Below are 19,365 nucleotides of genomic sequence, written 5' to 3' on the forward strand. Positions count from 1 at the left end.
GTTACCTTATACTATATGTGTATTTGACCTTCTCACTAAATGATTATCGATCGGGGAAATAGTCTAAATTATTATATAACTGGTATTTGTCTAGTGTGGTTTCTTCTTATTCGTCAGTAAATAGTTTAATGCTAAGTTTAGGACTTGAGGATTGCTTTTCAATTTGACTAAATGTACGAAAAAGTTATGCTAATTTTCTCTAACATACGAGTAAACAATTTCCTAAAAAGGCGCTGCCTGTTATACTTATTCTTGTGCTATTTGTTGCATGAGCTTCGAACACGTTTGGTTTTGCTTCGTTGATGTCGCTTGTGGGCGCAGTTGCAGAGGTAGTTTTACACAAGACGAGGTAGTTTCGGTTTTGATTTCAGTTTCGGTTTCGGTTTCATTTCTTTACTTTCTGGCAGACGCAACAAAATTGCTTTCTTTTAAATATGTTTGATGACTATGCGCCCAATTGAAGCCTTAAATGGGCGACATCAATCCTGGCCTCGCAGCAAGCCAAACATAAAATACTTGTAGTCATAATACGTATGAAAATTATAAATGATTTATGCAGACAAAATGAGGCAATATTTATGGCTTTAAGACTTTAACGCTCGACTATTTGTGGGCAAAAAAAAGCAAAAATAATAATAATAATATGTGGGCAGCATACGCAGCCAAACGTGTCCATTCGACAAGCAGCAGAGCAGCAGCAGCAGCAAGTGGCATAAATTAGGCTCGCAAGCTCAAAAAATATGTTGCAACCATCGCTGGCTACGGAAGCCGTTAGCCTGGCATGCGAAACGAGTCGCATCATTAATGCAGAAATCATTTACATGACAACAAACAAAGCGGACAAACGAACAGGCAGCCACTAAAGTAAACACACACACACACACACACACAAACACGTGCGCGCAGGCAGATGGAGAGCCTCGCAAAGCGCCTACGAATATGACGCAAAAAATGCTGAAGCGTGGGAGTGTGTGGGCCTAGAAATGAGCAGAGCGCGTGTAGCCCATAAAAAGGGAAGCGCTGCTGCTTCTGCTGCTGCAGAAAAGAACTAAGAGAGACACAGAGAGAGTAAGAGAGGGAGAGAGAAAAAGAGAACGGCTGAGCCTAAAAGTGAAAGTGAGCGCACAGCACAGCTGACGCTGCTGGGAGATGTTTGAAATAGATTGGCGGTTGGTATGTGTATGCTTAGGTCCCCAAAAACCAAATCGGCTTGCGAGGTACAAAATCAATACTTGTATAAATCAAAGAAAACAAAAAAAAAAGAATTGAGGAAAAAACAAAACAACCAACGCACGCACGCATTGTCCTTTAAGCTGCCAAATAGGCAATATCAGAATGCTAATGTTATGCATAATACTAGTATGTGCCTGGCTGGGGACGGGGGGATGAATCGAAATTCAATGGCTTGGATAAGTAGTGTCAATCGCCAGAAAGTGTAGCATAGCCGCAGGCGCACGTAGCTTAAAAATTCAAAGGCAATTCAGGCATATACTTATGTAAACAAGCATACACATACTACTACTTAGTATATGGAGATGAAATAATACGATGTTTTAAGTTCGCCCGAAGCAGGAATTGTATTTTTAGAACCTAACCCATTACCCAAGCAATTTAATATGCGGCGCGTGTAAATTGGTGCGCTACGTTCGCTTCTTGATATTTATGATTTTTGTGGCATGTAGCAGAGGTAGTAGTAATATTATGTTGGCAGGGCTGGCTGGCTGGTGCTTGGGGCATTTATCAATTGGAAGAATGCGCGCGAAACACGCAATGAAAGTAAAAACGAAAACGAGACTTAATTAAAGTCAAAAGCCAGCGCGCCGAGGTCGTTACAATCGGGAATAGGTTTCGTGTGTGTGTCTAAAATTTTTTTATTGAAACGTCAAATAATACACATCCAAGCCCAACAACAGCAATGTAGGTCAGTTGTGGCAGTATGTGTGGCAGAGGCGCACGAAAATCGATAAGTACCTTTTAAATATTCAAAACCAAAAAAAAGGTGCTCACACTTTGAGTGTCAAAATATGTACAAGAGCTATAAATAATAAAAAATCAAACAATATTGGTGCGCAAGGTGCTGAAATGATGTTATTTCTTATCATTTTAATCAATTTTTTTCTTTTCTTTTTTCTTTTTTTTGTTTGTAAATAAACGCAAAAATAAACCAAAATTATAGTATTAGGAGCTACGTAACTAAAAATCAATGCGATCCGTAATGCGCGCTCATCTAAAACTTCAATAGGGCGCCGTTTCGGAGCTGTTTGTTAACTGTGCGCCATTTTGGTGGCACTAGGAAAAACGCTTACAATGCTAAAACTTTAAACTTTAATTGCTAGTAGTTGCGATTTCTATGTTTGTATAAATGTATGTATATATGTAAGTATGTATTTATGTTGACTCTTCACTAACTTTAATTAGTACGAATAATTTGCTAGCTTACACAGTTGCACTTAAGTTTGTGCTGAACTTTTATGTTTATGCTTTTTGTTCTCTTTGTACCATCAGCGCTCGAATTTCAATTGTTGGCTACTTCTTGTTTCCAATAACGATCAGTGTGACAATCAATTTACAATAATTTCGAACAAAACACCAAATTCAATTCAATGGCTTCTCCTTCCCTCTGTTACAACACATTCCAGTTCGTTCCTGTGCATTCCTGTTCGAGCGAAAGTCCCCATTGCTGCCGTAGGCTCGTCCTCAGTCCATAAAAGCTTACACATATAATAATTTCCATTAATTGGTGCATTCAACAAAAGTGTTTTTTCAATTTTCTTTTCGTTTCTTTGAAATAAAAATCTCTGCGCAACACAAATGAACAAAAGCAATATTCTATCACAGTAAAAAACTTAAATTTGCCATAAATCGTTTTTATTGCATTTGTTTTTGTTTTTGTTTTCTTTCTCTTTTGTTTTTCTCTACCTGATTTGATGTCTGTTTTGTTGTGATGCTTATGCCGCTTAGTTTTGGTAGTCACTGTAGCAACTAACCCTTACTTATATATAGATATATGTACTCGTATATATATCTATTTAGTCGTATAGTTACCTCGATTATTTACAACAAAATGTTCAACAAAATATAACAACATGGCTTATGGTCAACTTAAAATGAAATCAACAATAAATCATCATCGTGCAAGAGAAACTAAAACTTATAACTTAATAAAAATGTTCGGCTCTACTCGTATTTAAAGACAACGTCGCACTATTTTAAATAGTCTACTAAAATTTGTAATTTTAAAGTCCACACTAGCCGCAATTATGAAATTGCAGTCCAACTTAAACGTCTATCCTAAACATTAAGACTAAGTCTAACACTAGCACTAGCACTAAAGCTGGCAGCCACCCAACTGCAATCCCAACTGGACTTGGACTTCCTCCAAGGCAGAAGGCTGGAGTTGCAGAGGAGTGGCGAGGGTTTCCTATAAAATCGATCCATTTACAAACTACAAGCTGTAGAAAAGGGCTTGTCCGTTACTTGGTTGATTAATCGCATACATTTTCACAAATCTGTCACGATAGACACTCGCGCGTGTTTCAATGTGTGTTCGCTTTCATTTTTTTATTTTTTTTTATTTTATTTATTTTATTTTTTTTTTTTGCTACTGAGAGGCAGGTTGACTGTTTGGTTTAATTCTTCAAAATGTCTTGCGGCTTGGCTAGCGCTCTGTAGAGGCAGACTAGACCTTTGCCAGCTGCTTCTTGGGCCGCATTGGCACAATGCAGTAACCGGCACTTACATCCCGTCCACTGACCAGCAGGTTTTTCAGCACCGAGTTCGACTGCTGTTGTTGCTGCTGCTGCTTCTGCTGTTGCTGCTGTTGCTGCTGTTTGGCATCTATTGACCAGCGATCGGTGCCCTGCTTCTTGGGGGTCTGCGATTGCTGTTGCTGATGTGCATCCTTTCCCATGAGCTGCTGCAGCAGCTGCGGCGATTGCACATCCAGACACAAGGAGCCGCTCTTCAGGCGTTTCGATTCGACCGGATTGTTTGCAGCAGCCTGACTGTTCAAATGGCGTTTGTTGCCATGCTGGTGCTGAGGCGTCGCCGTCTGCAAAATGGTCGCCTTGCCGGCAACCAGACCAATACGTTGCTGCTGCTGCTGCTGCGGTGGTGTTGTGGTCTTGCCCTCCACCAGCCTTATGGTGGCCTTTGTGGTCACCGGTGCTATGGTTGTGCCGTTCAACAGCTTCATGGCGGGCAGCTTAGTGTTGATTCCGCGTTGCAAGCTGGCCGGCAACATCAGCTCCTGCAGCTGTTCCACCTGCTGCTGCTGTTGCTGCTGCTGCTGCTGTTGCTGCTGCTGCTGCAGCAATGCCTTATTATTCTGTATCGTGATCAATGGCACGGCATTTAAAATGATATTCTGCTGGTGTTGTTGCTGTTGTTGTTGCTGCTGATGCAGTTGTTGTTGCTGTTGTTGCAGCAACTGTATTGTCGTTGCAGTGACTTTGATTGGCTGATGCGGCGTTGGCGACGCTGCCGGGCTGGCTGCACTTGTCGCATCATTTAACAGCAACTCGCTCCAATCGAGATTTGTTGCTAGGTGAAGAGAAATAAAAAGGAATTGTTATTTTGCCAAGGTCTGGATTGGGTCTGTCTGCTATAAAGAGGATTATAGTGGCAAGCCATTGAAATATGCAGTCGAGTGTAGCTCTGCCATGAAAGTAATTTATATTCAGTCGAAGCCTTCCACACATTATTTATACGCTCGCTTGAGAATTTATTGAAATACGCTGTCCTTTCTCTTCTTTTTCTTTTTGTTGCTGACACAATATTAATTCCGTTGCCCATGACATTGATGCTAATTTAAAACAATAATATTTTGTTTTTCATAAAAAAAATATAATAATAATAAAAAGAAAACAGAAATATTTCGCACGAAAATAAACGACATATTTTTCGTTTTCTAGTTGCCAATGGGAAAACTGGTGTCTATATCTTTGAACATATATTTAGATCTATATATTTGTACTTTGGGCCTACAATCCGAGCAGAGCATTAATCATGAAGGCTTATGATTTTTCCACCACACATATGCATATGTATGTCTGTATGTATGTATGCATGTATGCGAAGGTAGACCCTGCCTTCTAAGGCACTAGGTGCGAATCGCATATCACATGAGCCCCCAACACTTCGTCCATCTGTCAATACGTCCTATGACATGGGCAAAGGTAAAGACGTCGCCAGACATCAAAACAAGCGACAGGCAGCTGCCAATCGTAGGCGTCAATCAATGGTTTTAACCAAATCGCCCTAGTCAGGCCAGCAGAAATGTGTGTCTAAGGTAGAGTACTGCTGCGGACAGACGGCCAAGTGAGGCACTTGTCTAAAGCACACACACATTTTGATATGTGCGAGGAAAATTACTTGTAATTATGTAAAGGGAGCGAGCGTTAAAGTAAATATAGTTAGCTGTCCCCCATCTCCGACCCGCATCAATTAGCTCTTCCAGAATATAAAGTGATGTCTTCTCCTCCAGTGGCACTTTGGGGGCGGCACGCAAATGTCAACAAAATACAAAATTCGAAAAATTTGTTGACTATTTTTACATGTGGGCGGTGTATGGGGGGCTCTAAAAAAAAGAACTTTTCTTGCTTCTGCTTATTCCACTATTTTTAGCTGGAAACACGCACGGAAAATTGGGCCTATAGTGAACGAAAATTGTCGCACGGATTGGTGTGATAGCTCGCTCCGCTACATAATTAGCAGCCGGCCCTAAGGTAGCACGCTCTGAAGACTGCTTGCAACATGGAAATGCAGCTAAATGTCGCAGTAAATTTCAATAAAAGCGCTTATTGCCGTCGGCGTGGGTGGAATTTGTGAGCTCCCCGTCTAACTGCGTGTCGCATATTTCAACGCTTCGCCTTTCATTTTGGTTTTGGTTTTCGGTTGGTGAAGATACTTACAGTCCTTGCTGTAGTCATTTTCAAATGCATCATCCATGTGGTGGCACAAGCTCGGCGCCAGCGCCACCTCGTATTTCTCCTTTTTACACTCGATGCTGAGAGCCAGCAACTGTTGCTGATGTTGTTGTTGACGGTGTTGGTGCTGGTGCTGCTGCTGCTGTTGCTGTTGTTGCTCCTCCTGCAGCTGCAACTCCTGCTGCAGTTGCTGGAAGGTGCGGAACTCGGCTGCCGTTTGTTGTTGTAGGCGCTCCGCGCACTCATCGGCAACGTTGTTTCCCAGAATCGATAGTGTGCCGTTGCCTGAACCGCAGAGCAGTGCCGCCAACTCACTCGAGTCGGTTGTAAAAACATTCGCCTGTTGCTGCTGCTGCTGTTGTTGTTGTTGCTGCTGATGCTGGTGATGATGTTGCTGCTGCTGCACTGGCGAGGGGGATAGTGAGGAAACTGTCGATGCCGGCGACGAGCACAGCGAGTTGGAAAAGTGTTGCTGCTGCTGCTGATTTAGCGGCTGATGTTGTTGCTGCTGCTGCTGATGCTGTTGTTGTTGCTGTTGTGGGTATACTCCAGTGTAGAGACGATTGTTGTCGCATTGCTGCTGCAGCTGTTGCAAGTGCATGGGATCCATTTCCTTGGGCACCATTTGCAAGTCCTCCGATGGACACCACATAAGATCGGTCTCCGTGAGCAGTGGCATGTCATCGTCCATGGGGATGTATGGAGCCCGCATGTCAAAATCGACATTATAATAGTCATCCTCCTGGGTCAGCGAGTTCGGGCTGCACAACGATGGCAGGCTGCTGTTTTCGGGACTCTGTAAGAGGCAAGAGAGGGAAAAGGTAACTCGTTAGCTCAAGTGTTTCTTGGTAAGCAGATCGGCCTAAACGATGGGACCACCAACTGGCACATTTCTGCGTAGTAGAAAAGTTAGAAGGAAACAATTTGTGTTTGCATTCCTCAGAAACTATTCTAGCAAGGCCTGTTCAGAAATGGACCAAGTTTTCGGAGCTGTACTCACTTTAGATGTGACGCTGGGTGAGTGCAGGTGCTGGGAGCAGCTCGTGTCATTCGACTCCTCGCGATAGTTGAAGAGCGGATCGATGTTGCTGCTGCTATTGCTGTTGTCGTTGTTGTGGCTGTTGCTGTTGCTATTCTGGTTGCTGTTCGGGTTGCTGGCCGCGCTCTGCGCCGCTGCTACAACTGCAACTGGGCTGAGGCTCGTTCTGTTGCTGGGACTGTTGCTATAGATGTTTTGGCTGCTGTTGCTGCTGCCGCTGTTGTTGTTGCTGCTGCTATTGTAATTGTGGGCACTTGCTGTAGTCGAACAGGTTGTCGAATCGAGCGAATTGATGTCCTCGGGCAGCAGACAGGCGCCCATGAGGCCCAGCATATCGCTGAATGGTGTGATCTCATCGAGCTGGATGCAGCCTGTGGTCGCCAGGTGGTGAGATAAGTCATCGGGTTCCTCTTTAAGCACTACAAACGAAATGAGGAGAAGGCAGCGGTTCAGTTTAGTTTCGTGCTAAGCGCATTGTCAAGGTGTCAAAACTCATTTTTAGTGCCGCAGTGTTAAGTGCGAGCACGCCCTATTCAATCTTCAAGCTGTCTGCGTCCCAAGCCATGGCCGACACCGTTAATTAATTGCACAAGGAGTTATCTACGACTCCGGCCCCATACACAGCCCCAGCCCAATCCGCAAACCCCAACCGCGCCCTAGCTCTCGCTCAATAATTATGGCAATGGCGTCTGCTATCGTGCAAAATTTCATTGAGACCAAGGAAAAGAAAAACAATAGCACAAACAAAAACAAAAGCTGGTACACAGACACACATCTCGGTAGCCTCTAATTGACAGTTTCCAATTGAGTCTAATTGAAGTTTTGTTCGAGAATTGGTTGATTTATGCGCTAGTCTGCCAATTGCTGGCAATGTTCTTAGGGCCAGTAACAGTTTTATATGTTTTTGGGCGTTCCAGCCATCCAGCCATGATTTTATGCTCGTTAATCAAAATTGGGCAGTGGAAATGTTTTGCTATCACTAACTATTCGTATATGCGCTGACGTCTTTCGCAAATCACATGTCGACAGAATAGAAATCTAAATGTGCAGGCAAAAACTATTTATTAATTAAATAATTTACATGAATACAGCTCTAACCCCGGGGAGCGAGTCAAAGCCCTGCAAGGTGTTGCACGGCGGCGTATCGGGCAGCGCATCGGGAGATTGAGATTGCAATGCGCGTCACGAACTACTACCTACTCGTATACTATATAGTATACCTGTCGTTGCTTATATGAAATGCTAATAAACCTGATAATAATAATAATAATGCAAGCAATATTAAATTACAAAATATAAGTGAAAAACAACAAACCGCAAAATGCACAACTAAATAAGATAGGAGGCACAACTACTTGTACGATTATATTTGTTAGTTCTTCCAGTAATCGCTCAAAAGCTTTATAAATAAAGTCAGGCATTTCCATGTACATACTATATGTACATAGTATATGGTTAGAATTACAGCAAAGTGCCGAGCACCCATTGAAAAGACCAACACTATCGCCAGATAGTGCAGCTAACTCTATAATCCAAGTAATAAACTGGCCTAAATATAATATTCTATTCATTAAGTATATAATCAAGAAGGAAGAAGGAAGAAGCATCTTCATCATTTATTCCATACTTCATTTCTGTTGTGTTTTCAGTTTTTTCTCTTCCTCCATAAACGAGTTATAGAAAAAGAAGTGGGGGAAAAAAATGTAACTCGTTCTGCGTACACACATAAGACATCTGTGTACAACATTTGGCGTCTCTAGGTCTTACAGCCTCTGAGATCCAGGTGTTCATACGGACAAACAGACAGTCAGGGCTAGATCGACTCATCTTGTCTTGCTGATCAATAATATATATACTTTGTGAGGTCTGCCAAGCCTCTTTCTGCCTGTTACATTTTTACTTTCCGCAAACGTAATATACTTTTATTCCTTTTTGGGTATAGTATAAAAAAGCTACCCAGCCTTGAAGGCGTTTATTGTCATAGGCCTACCTTTAACCCAATCGGTATTATTTGGGAGGGATGCCAAGTCTGGTGGCGTATTCGAATAGTTTGTTAGTCAAGAATATCCAGCACTGAGTTTGGAAAAATCTACGCTTTGCTTTCTACCTGCCCCTTGCATCTGTCGCACCAGTCCCACTGTTTGGGCTCAAAACGACACAAACAAATTAATTAACAATGCACACAACCCTAAAGTACTGCGCACCCTGCTCGCACCCTTACACCACCCCATCTAGCCACCTAGCCGTTAGCTGCTAGCGACTAATAATTATGGCACTCAAGTGCTACTCAAAGCCCACTCAACGACTTGGAGCTTATGGAAAGAACAACAACAAAAATTATGGCGCATGATAGTGCAGGCTATGCAGCTCCCTACGCCTCCCTCCCCTCCCATCTCCTATGACTGTACTTGGATACTTTTCGTAAATGTTTGCAAAAAGATTTTGTTTTGTTGTATTGTATAGTATACATAGTATATTTTTTTTATGCCATGTTGGCTAAAGTGCAAGGCTAAGTACTTTAAAAAAAAAAAAATTTAATGCGAAATATTAGCGCCTAGTTGCCAAGCTAACGAGCACAAGGTTAATATCTTACTAGTTGTGACCATAAAATACACGCTCGCTCGCACACACACACACACATACGCACACCCAAGCGCAAGAACACTCACACACACACACACACACACACACACACACACACTCACACACACAAGCGACTGCATCTCGTGACACGCATGTGAAAGGAGAACATCGTGTGTACTTGCGCTAAATTTTGATGCTCTTGAAATATTTTCGAAAGCGTGTAGAGAACATGTCGGGAAATTAACATAAAAGGTGTTTGTAAATTGCCGGGCGTGTGACTTGGCCGCCGCCACTACTCCACTTTCGTAGGCCAAACAAAACTGGAGGGGGAGGGGGCAGCTGGTCGGGTTGGGACGGTTGTGGCGGACGATGCTGATTCCGGGGCCAGTTGCCGCAATTGAAATAAATTTATGGCATCATTTGCGCTCGTCGTTTGCAACACTCTCACAAATTTAGTCGCACGGACTATAAGCGCGACGAATGCAATTGAGGAATCTTAAAACTAGAGGCAGAGAAACAAATCGTGCTACACTAGGAGAAATATTTGAGTGCTTGAATGCCTTGACAGATTTGTAAATCATAAAAAAAACAGGTGCTACAGTTTACATTCGAATTGAATTGAATCGAACAGTGGAATCTTTCCAAAAATTTTTCGGTATCGCCATCACCTCATATCTGTAAAGTTTTGAATCAAGCATCTTTACTTTATTGACACTCTAGCAACTACGTATGTGTATAGATAGTTAGTAGTCAGCAATTTCAGCGAGTGTACGGGCTAGTCTTTTAAAAAAAAACAGACGCCGTGCCGTGACGTACCTAGGCGCTTCCCAAATCAAAATAAGAGTAATGCAGATAATGAATAATTTTCATAGCCGGACATGGTCACTTAAAAGCTCTATAGACGGTGTAAGGTTGTGTTTGTTTGTTTTTTTTTTCTTGTTTTTTTTTCGACAATTTACACTGAATTAGACGGTATTTAGTTTTGTTGCTCTTGTTCGAGAACTCACTCACTAACTGGCTGGTTGGCTGGCTGGACGGGCGGGCTATCATTTTGAACTTGAACTACGCACCAGTGGCGACTTAAATTCGATTCAGAATCTTTCCATCGACTGAACATTGGCTGACTGACTGACATAATGGCCCTGTTGGGTATTACAGACCTATGTACTCGTAAGTGCTATATTCAGATTGTTATTGCTGCTGTTGCGGGCGCTGGCACTAATGGGCCCATAATAATGTAGATAGTGTACTATACATGGTCATTGATTGTGTCTATTTATTGTTGTTGTTATTCTGACTATGTTGTTATCGTTATAAATATTTACGCACGCATGTATTCTTTTCTCCATTTTCTTTTATCATAAGTTTATAGATCTATATAGAGTTTGTTTAATTTCGGCTCACAGCGATAACAGGTTTAAATAATTACAAGAGGGACAGACCAGAGCAGGCCATGGCAGCCGGTGTCATGTGTTTGTTTATGTGGTCTGTAAATAAATGCGAAACGCCAGACGATAATCGAACTTGTTTTTTCTTTGCCCCAAGAACAAATTGGCAATAAAAAGAGAGAGAGAGAGAGAGAGAGAGAGAGAGAGAGGGACTCGGCCAAATCATGAAAGTAAAAGTTGGTTGGGCATTTGACCGCCTTTGAATTAGAATATAAGCCCGAAACTACCGATAAGCTATTGTTGCTATTGTTAAGAATCGAAATGGAAAAACAGGCCAACTAAAAGACTTTAACAAAAAAGAAGCCAACGAATCCAACCAATACAAATCAACATGAAATTCTTTATTCTTTTTTTTTGGCTAATTCGCTTTTGGTTTCGATCCAAATCCGCCGATTCAAACCGCCCAGAATTCCTATATCTGATAAATGCAAACAATATTTATCGTAAACAGATTTAAATAACATTGAAAGCCATTACTCTTTGTTGTGAGACAATTTCCCTGTCCATGCACGTTTCAAGAAAACCAAAATAAATAATTTAAGAAATCGAAAAAGGAAAACCTGAAGCATCTAGCTAGGATCGACTGCAAGCGACTGAAAATGTCACGAAGGAAGACAAAAAGCAAGCGATTAGTGCCTGGGTGTGCTCGGGAAGGGTCGGAACGGGGAGGGCGGGCGTGCGGCACTCTTTGGAAGACGCACACAGCAAATATTCTGTGAGTGTCGCTTAATTTTAGACGTCGGCATCTATATAAGTAGTGGAAATTCAGAGACGCTGCAGCGACGGCTGCTGCCAGAACTTGGCAAAGCCAAATAGGTTTTCATTTTTTCATTTTCCCAGACTTTTTATTTTTCTCTTATTACTTATACTTTAGTATTGTTGTTGTTGTCTTCTCGCTTGGCGACATATGTCAAGCAACCGCTTGATCCATGGCCAGGCCTTGGCACACGCGCCCCAAAGTTTTCGTGGACGGCGGGGCATCACTTAACATATTAATTGGCTCAAGTTAATATTCATATTTTCGAATTCTGCTCGTTTTTTGCTGCCGCTGTCGCCAACAACAAACTGGCTAGAGTTATTTTCTCGCTCTTTTAGAAAAAATAAATAAATAATTGGAATTTGGCGCGGCCAACTGTGCGGAGGCGACCCCAGCATGCGTGTTAAAAAAGACAACAAATTTCAAATTGAAAAAAGGAAAATTTTCATTTGAAAAATGAATATGCGAGCAAGCGTATTTTTCATTTATTTCTTTGTTGTTTTTGTCGTTGTTGTTGTTGTTGTTGTCGTTCCTCTTCTTCCTCTTCTTCGGTTGCTTGTCGCAGCAGCTACTTATTTACGGAACTCAATTGAATTAAAGTGTCATCAGTGGTCGGTCGCTGTGCTTTTTGGACACTAACCGCAAAGAAGTTGTACACAATAAGTATATACGAGCATAGAGTCGCGTAATAAGTGGCGTATACGCTATGTATAGGCACACACAGTATAGTAAATAGTATAGTATATGGACATTATTTCCAACCGGTATACCGGCTATGGTTTCTACAACAACACATACAACAATAACGCAACTGCACTTATCAAATTGAAGGTTGAACATTGTTTACAAATGCATTTGAAAAATATCAAAATGTTGAGAGGGTTAAGGGGTGCATTTTGTACATTGACTTTGCCACAGTTGTGGTTGTTGTGGTTGTTGTTGCTGCTATTGCTTGTTGTCTTTACAAATAAATAGTTCTATTTGCGCAAATTGTGCGCGCCGATAAGCAAAAGCAACTGACTATCTGACCAACTGACCAATCGACGAACGAATTGGTCAATCAAATAGACTCGCTCGCTGCCCGACGTTGCGCCTTTACGACAATACGTCAAATCACATCAAATGGCGCGCGTCACCAGATTTTGTTGTTTATTTTGCATAGGCTATACAAACTATAACCCACACACATACCTTCAGATAGACTTGGGGCCAGCCAGCTCTATGAATATGTAAGAGATGTACAAACGTACGTTGACTTTAGCCTTGATCGCTGCATGCCCCTCACAGCGACGGCTAATGCACTTGACTAACTGACCGACTGACTAACTTACTGACTCGCTTGACTGCAGCAGCTCGTTCTAATGCAAAGTTTTTGTTCCTGTTTTTCCACTAAATATGCTGCTGCTGCCTGCTTCATAGGCAATGCAAATACGAAGCAGAGGAATGGAAAACAGGCGCCCTCTCTTATCATTCCGCACTGTTCTGCAAATCACGTGTCAGCTCATTTGTATACTACTTGTATGTACCCGAGGAGCATATGCTTTAGCTTTGTGAAAATAACGACTACGCAACAGGCCAAAGAAAGCAAATTCCTGATATTCTTAAGCAGCTAAATCGATCTAGAAGCGAACCCCCATTAACAAACTTGGTATGCAGACTGTTCTAATCTGTAGCACGAGTTGGTTTCCTCGCTACTGAATTGTGCCTGTCTGAAATATTTGTTTGCCTCTTAACTGCTTAACTGAGCCTAAACTTGAGCTTTTTACGAATCGATAAATGAAATAAATGCCGAACCCTTAATTATGTCGACTTCGAGCCATTTACAAATCCATCATTTTTAATTAACGCTATGATTAAGTAACTAGCACTTTAGGCGGACATTAGGAATCAATAAAATATCTTGCCAACACTCAATAGCATACCTGGGGTAGATCTGATCTCTCATTTTATTTAAGTTCAAGTGCAGACCTAGTTGCTTAGTACAGGGATAATTCTAACAATATTATTGTACATATATATCCGACCCAAAATGTGTGCCTTTTCAATGATCTAATCTAATGAGTTTAACGTACATTTAGGTTACATATGGGTTCTTATTTTGCAAGAGGGTGTTACTTACTTGTTAAACCTCGTCCATCGTCAGCGAATGATAAGAATCCTTTATTCATATCTTGTGGTTGTTGTAGTTGTTGCTGCTGCTGTTGTTGTTGTTGCTGTTGTTGGTATTGCTGATTGCTAGAGGATAGTATAGCAGCGGTTGCTGTGGTCGTAGGCGGCAAAGATTGCTCGGCAGCAGCGACGAATGCGGCGACGTTTAGGGGCCCCTTGCAGGCGGTTGTGCGAAAGACGGAAGCAGTCACCGACTTGGGTTGCTTCTCTTCAATGCGCCCAGGGGCGGCGATAGAGGGTCGCAGCAAGGGGTTTTGACCCTTGTTGTTCTTATTGTTGTTGATGATTTGAGCTGTGATGGTGCGGGGACCGGGTGAATGATTTTCACGTTTGATATTCAAAAGATCGTTTGCGGCTTGCAGTTGGTCTTTCTGTTGTTGTTGTTGCTGTTGTTGAGGCGGTGTTTGTGGTTGTGGTTGTTGCTGTTGTTGCTCGTTATCGTTAGGTGTTGTTGTTATTGGTGGGTTAGCAGTGGTTGCAGCAGCACTTGTTGTTGTCTTTGTTTTTATTTCTACAGTTTCAATTGCTTTTGGTTTCGATTCAAGCTCATTTGTTTCTGCAGCAGCTGCTTCAACTGTTGCTTTTGTAGTTTCTATATTATTCTTGTTGTTGTTGTTGTCCTCAGGTGCAACTGTTTGTTGCTGTAGTGGATGATGTTGTTGTTGTTCCTTTTGCTCACTTGCCGCCGTTTGTTGTGCAAGTGAATAAATCTCATGTTTATTCTCAAGATTACTGCAAAAATTATGCACAAAACGCGTTTCGTAATGGTAAATAGGGGCGGAAAATATCGTAAAATGTTTTTCTTTTCTATATACTAGATGCACTCGTTTGTTACACCACAGCGAAAAAAGCGCGCGTTTCTCGTGAACCGATTGTAATATTTGTTCTTTTAATTGCTCTCAAGAGCCAGCACACGGCCGTGCTCAGAGAATTATGCAAACAGTACTCGAAACATTTGACGAATGCGTCGAATCAGGCCCAATGGGGCTCTACTAGCTGAAAATCTGATGCTGCTTTGGCAATTTATGTTTTACAGTGGTTGGGTTAGTAATTAAATCATGTAATTAAAGCTAAATGTCCATTAATGAGCTTCATTTGGCGGGGATCTACAAGAGTGTGTGTCAAACGTGTAAAACGTGATTGAGGCTCTACCTTAAATGACAACTTTTTGTTTTGTTTTTCTAATTAGAATCACATAATCTTTCAATGAACGATAAGTCACGCGCAGAATGGCTGAAATCCCGGACACAGGCACGTTTCCTCTTCTAGTATGTCTGGTCTGGTTTTTTTCTTTGCACATTGCTCATACGCCTTGCCTTATCAAATATCCATGACAAGACAGTTGCGATAGCAAAAAAAAGAGGGGTGTGTCTGGAAGCACAGTCCCAACACGCAAAAAACACGAAGTAAACAAGACAATCGAATTGAAAAAAAAAAAAAAAAAAAAAAAACAGCCAAAAATCTCGGGCAGTCTCGGGCAAAGCGCAATCAATAATCTAAGTAGAGGAGCACAGCAACCAAATCCAATTAGACAAAAAGAGAGCAAGCGACTTGTTAAATGAAATTAAATTGTGCTACAGCGGCAAATAGTCGGCTTGCTCGACCTGATAAGATAGTGACAGGTACTAAAACATTAACAACCATCCAGCGATCCAGCGACCCAATGATCGACGCTTCATACTCATTCGAACAGTTCTACTGTGGCTACTATATAGTACTTATGTATGTACATATTTTTTATGGTTGCCGACCGCTCAGCTGTGTCACTGTGCATGTGCAGCACGGCTGAGAATCAAACGGTAAGCGCGTGAACGCCCACCTAGGCCACCATGGCTATCGAGATAGAGACTATCGCCCGATACAACGAACACTTAAGCCACACGTTGTTTTGGCCGTAAAGTATTTGGCATGCGAGACTCTCGTGGAGTCATAGCACGACGATTTCGGTTTCTACAGTGGAACTCACACACGTGCAACAGCAACGAAATGAAATACTAGTCATCCACTTCCATGGATGATAGTAGCCTTCAATATTCAAGAATGTTTCGATCCTAGACCTTCAAAAATACTTCATTTATTTTAATCGACAAGATCAGTCATTGAAAATAAATCTTGATATGTTTTCTACGAGTATATTCAAGTGGTTTTGTGTTAATTTATTTAAAAGTACTTTAAGGCTTGCTTCCACTGTAACTGAAGATGGAAAAACACTAACGAGCAAGCAAATTTTTGGGGGCTCGTCTCTGGTGAAATACAACCTGAAGTGTTGCGTCAAAGGTATTGAGTGGAAAGTACCCACTAAAGTGGTTTGATAATGTTGAAACGAAACCGCCAATGTCAAGACAAGTAGTAAAAGGGTTAAAGCAGTGATGACCCACCAACTGGGCCAACATTTAATTTCTATATAAATGACATCAACATTGGGGAACAGATACAACATTTTATACAATGATCATTCCATTGAAAGCGCTACTACTTGTATACAATGAACACAAACCCAATTGCTTCATCTTCATTTGTTGCTATTGTTCGGTCACACCGGTTGGCGCCGGATAGAACAGCAAAAAGTCTCGTTTAAAGCCCCCAAATAAGCTTACCTCATAGATCAATTAAATATATGTAGTATGTAGCTGAGCTGAAAATGTTAGTGTAATTCTGGACATTTTGAAAAGTAGCTTTTCACATTTTTCAATATTGGCAGGCAATACAAACAAGGTACATTCAATCCGACAGGCAGTCAATCATTCAAGCGGTGATAAAGAAAATCGACTTGGCCTCTTGAGCTTTTGAACTGTGTAAAAAGTCGTAGCTAAGAACGCGGCAGTCGGCGTTTAAATCGGCGTTCGAATCGCGTGATGCGAAACACACTCAAACACACTCTCGCACACATCGAGAAAAAGGGGAGAGCAAATAGGCACAGCACTCAGTCGCACGCTTTTCAGTTTATGGAAAAAATTATTACGAGTGATAGAGCGCGCGACTCAAATAATAATAATAAAAAAAAAAAGCAAGTGGGGTGAAGTACGTAAGGGTCCGAGCAACAACAACAACAGCAAGTAAATCACTTAAAAGCGCATTAGTAATGCACTCGAGTAATGGCAAAATAAATGAGTCGAATGCTGATGTCGCGCGCTTACGACTCTTTCATACCCTGTACACGCCCGTCCAAAAAATCCCTTTTAGTTGAATATTACAAGTTTTTCGATTTGAAATTTGTTAGGGCATCGAACTTTAATTGAACATAAGAGCGAAGTTTGGCGACTCTAGCACTTGTTTCTTCGCAGATCCTAGCAGACATTTTTACTCCATTAAATTATAGTTAAGGAATTGACGTTAAAAATAAATATTTCAGGACTCTGTGCAAAACATATTGCCCATCGTTATACGAAAATGAAATTAAAGCAACAATTTAATTGTGTAACAAACTGCGTCGAAAAAAAATTGAAACAGCACGTCACAGAGACACTAAAAGCACTGATCACAAGAGAGAAAAGAAACAAAACAAGCGCAAGAACACATAACACACTAATAGCAATGGCAACGCCGTATGTATATATGTACATGCATTGATACATATGTATGTATGAACAACAAATACAAATGACTCGCTGGCTGCTGCGACTACTGCTGTTGCTCTCAACATACGAACATACATACACACATACCTACATACATTGCTGTTGTTGCTTCTTCTGCTACTGCTACAGTTGTTGATTTCAATTGCAGAGCCAATATAACGGGTGTATAGTACGAGTATGCTGGAGCCTCATGTGAGAAACTTAACGTAAAATAGCAGTAATTGCTTTTGACGAAAATTTGTCCGCGTGTTAGAGAATCTGTTCGCGTATGTGGGCGCATAGATGTGTGTGCATTTGCACACATAAAAGGCAATATGTATTAAATTGAATGAAAAAAGTAATAGCAAAAGGCAACAACAATAGGCGGCGTTGAATTAAGTAGAGTATAACAACGGGCAGACTGAGTGGCCGCCACACACACACACACACACAACTAGACACACACACACACACACACAACTAGGCACACACATTTTCTACCAAAGCAACAATAGTAGGCAGGCAGGCAGACCGGCAGAGGAACGAACACGACAATAATAATAATAACAACAACAACGACAATTGCGAATTTCCATGACGTTGAGCCGAGAGGCACACACACATAGAGAGAGCACATGACAAGCACAAGACAGCAGCCTCCTCCACATTTTGGTCATTACACCGCACTGCAAGGTTCTATGGATTGTGTAATCAAACCCTAAAGACAAGTCAATTGCAATTGCGAAAGCAAGGACTGGAGACGCTGCAAAAACATTCCTATGTATGTACAAGTATGTATTGTCTAGCTAGCTAGGCACTTTTATGCACAACATAACAACAGCACATTTAGTAAAAACTAAAATTTTATGAAATAAACAAATTAACTCGCTCAGCAATTTTATGTAATGCAAATGCAAAATGCAACTCACGGCCAGCCCCCACAAAACGAAAAGCCAAATAGCCCCAAAAATGAGAAAATAAATAAAACAGAGTGCGCTGCTGTGTGTGTGGTGTGGTGTGTGGTGTGTAGTATGTGCGTGTTGTATGGTGGAAGGTGGAAGGTGGGAAAGTGTGGGGACCAAAGCGAAGCGGAGACGCGAGCAAAACGCAGAATGTAAAAAGAATTTTGCGCTTGCAACTGCAACGACAATTTGTAAAAATCAGACACACGTTTATAGGTTAGGACCGAGTGTTGTGTAAAAGTTGCTGTTAAGTTTTCATCTATGTACTTTACTCTCCAACATATTGCAATTGAAATCGCTTAATAAATCTCATTAAACAGCATTGGATTTATACTTATTAGAAATAGTTTAAACTGCATCGGCGGACGAATTGCGGCGGCTCGAATCGCGTTGGTGACAAACGTGCGCATTCTTTATTTTTTATTTTCTTATTTTTATTTTTGTTGGGTTTTTTGTTGTTGTTTTTTAATATTATTTTTATGATGACTGGAGCAGCGCCAGCGTTGAGTATAATCTATGCAGATTATATATACACATATATGTATAAACATATACATATATTTAAATAGATGTTTGTCGTTTTCATTCCACGCATAATAAAGTTTATTTTTGTCAATTTCTAGTATATATAGTACATACATATATACATAACACACGTATGTACATATGTACGCCTGAATATATATTTATTAAAATATTTTATTTGTTTTTTTTTTCTGGCATTTGCCGAGGAGAGAGAATACAACACAAAATACAAAATTTTGTACACTTTTTGCGCTTGATATTTTATGTAATTTATTAACTTTAGTCAGCAAAAAAGTTGTATGATTTTTGTCTACTTTTTTAAGTGTATCGATTTACGTATAGACGCTGCGTATTACCTTCAATTCAAAACATTTTTCAGCATTTTAATTTATGCAACA

At 41.1% G+C, this 19,365-nt stretch overlaps 1 protein-coding gene across 2 annotated transcripts in view; it reads right to left on the bottom strand.

The window, feature by feature from the left end:
- The window catches only part of LOC115621625 (protein similar), an 88,573-nt gene that overhangs the window by 8,478 nt on the left and 60,730 nt on the right, over positions 1 to 19,365 (bottom strand). For both annotated transcript variants that reach the window (XM_030515322.1, XM_030515321.1), the window contains exons 8-11: positions 13,874 to 14,655; positions 6,928 to 7,385; positions 5,913 to 6,723; positions 3,740 to 4,542 (exon numbers count right to left, since the gene is read on the bottom strand). In XM_030515322.1, coding sequence (XP_030371182.1) covers positions 3,740 to 4,542; positions 5,913 to 6,723; positions 6,928 to 7,385; positions 13,874 to 14,655 — 2,854 coding nt within the window. The remainder of the gene's footprint in view (positions 1 to 3,739; positions 4,543 to 5,912; positions 6,724 to 6,927; positions 7,386 to 13,873; positions 14,656 to 19,365) is intronic.

This window comes from Scaptodrosophila lebanonensis, unplaced genomic scaffold (genome assembly GCF_003285725.1).
Source record: "Scaptodrosophila lebanonensis strain 11010-0011.00,11010-0021.00 unplaced genomic scaffold, SlebRS2 tig00000024-arrow-pilon, whole genome shotgun sequence".
In the NCBI taxonomy this organism is placed as follows: Eukaryota; Metazoa; Arthropoda; class Insecta; order Diptera; family Drosophilidae; genus Scaptodrosophila; species Scaptodrosophila lebanonensis.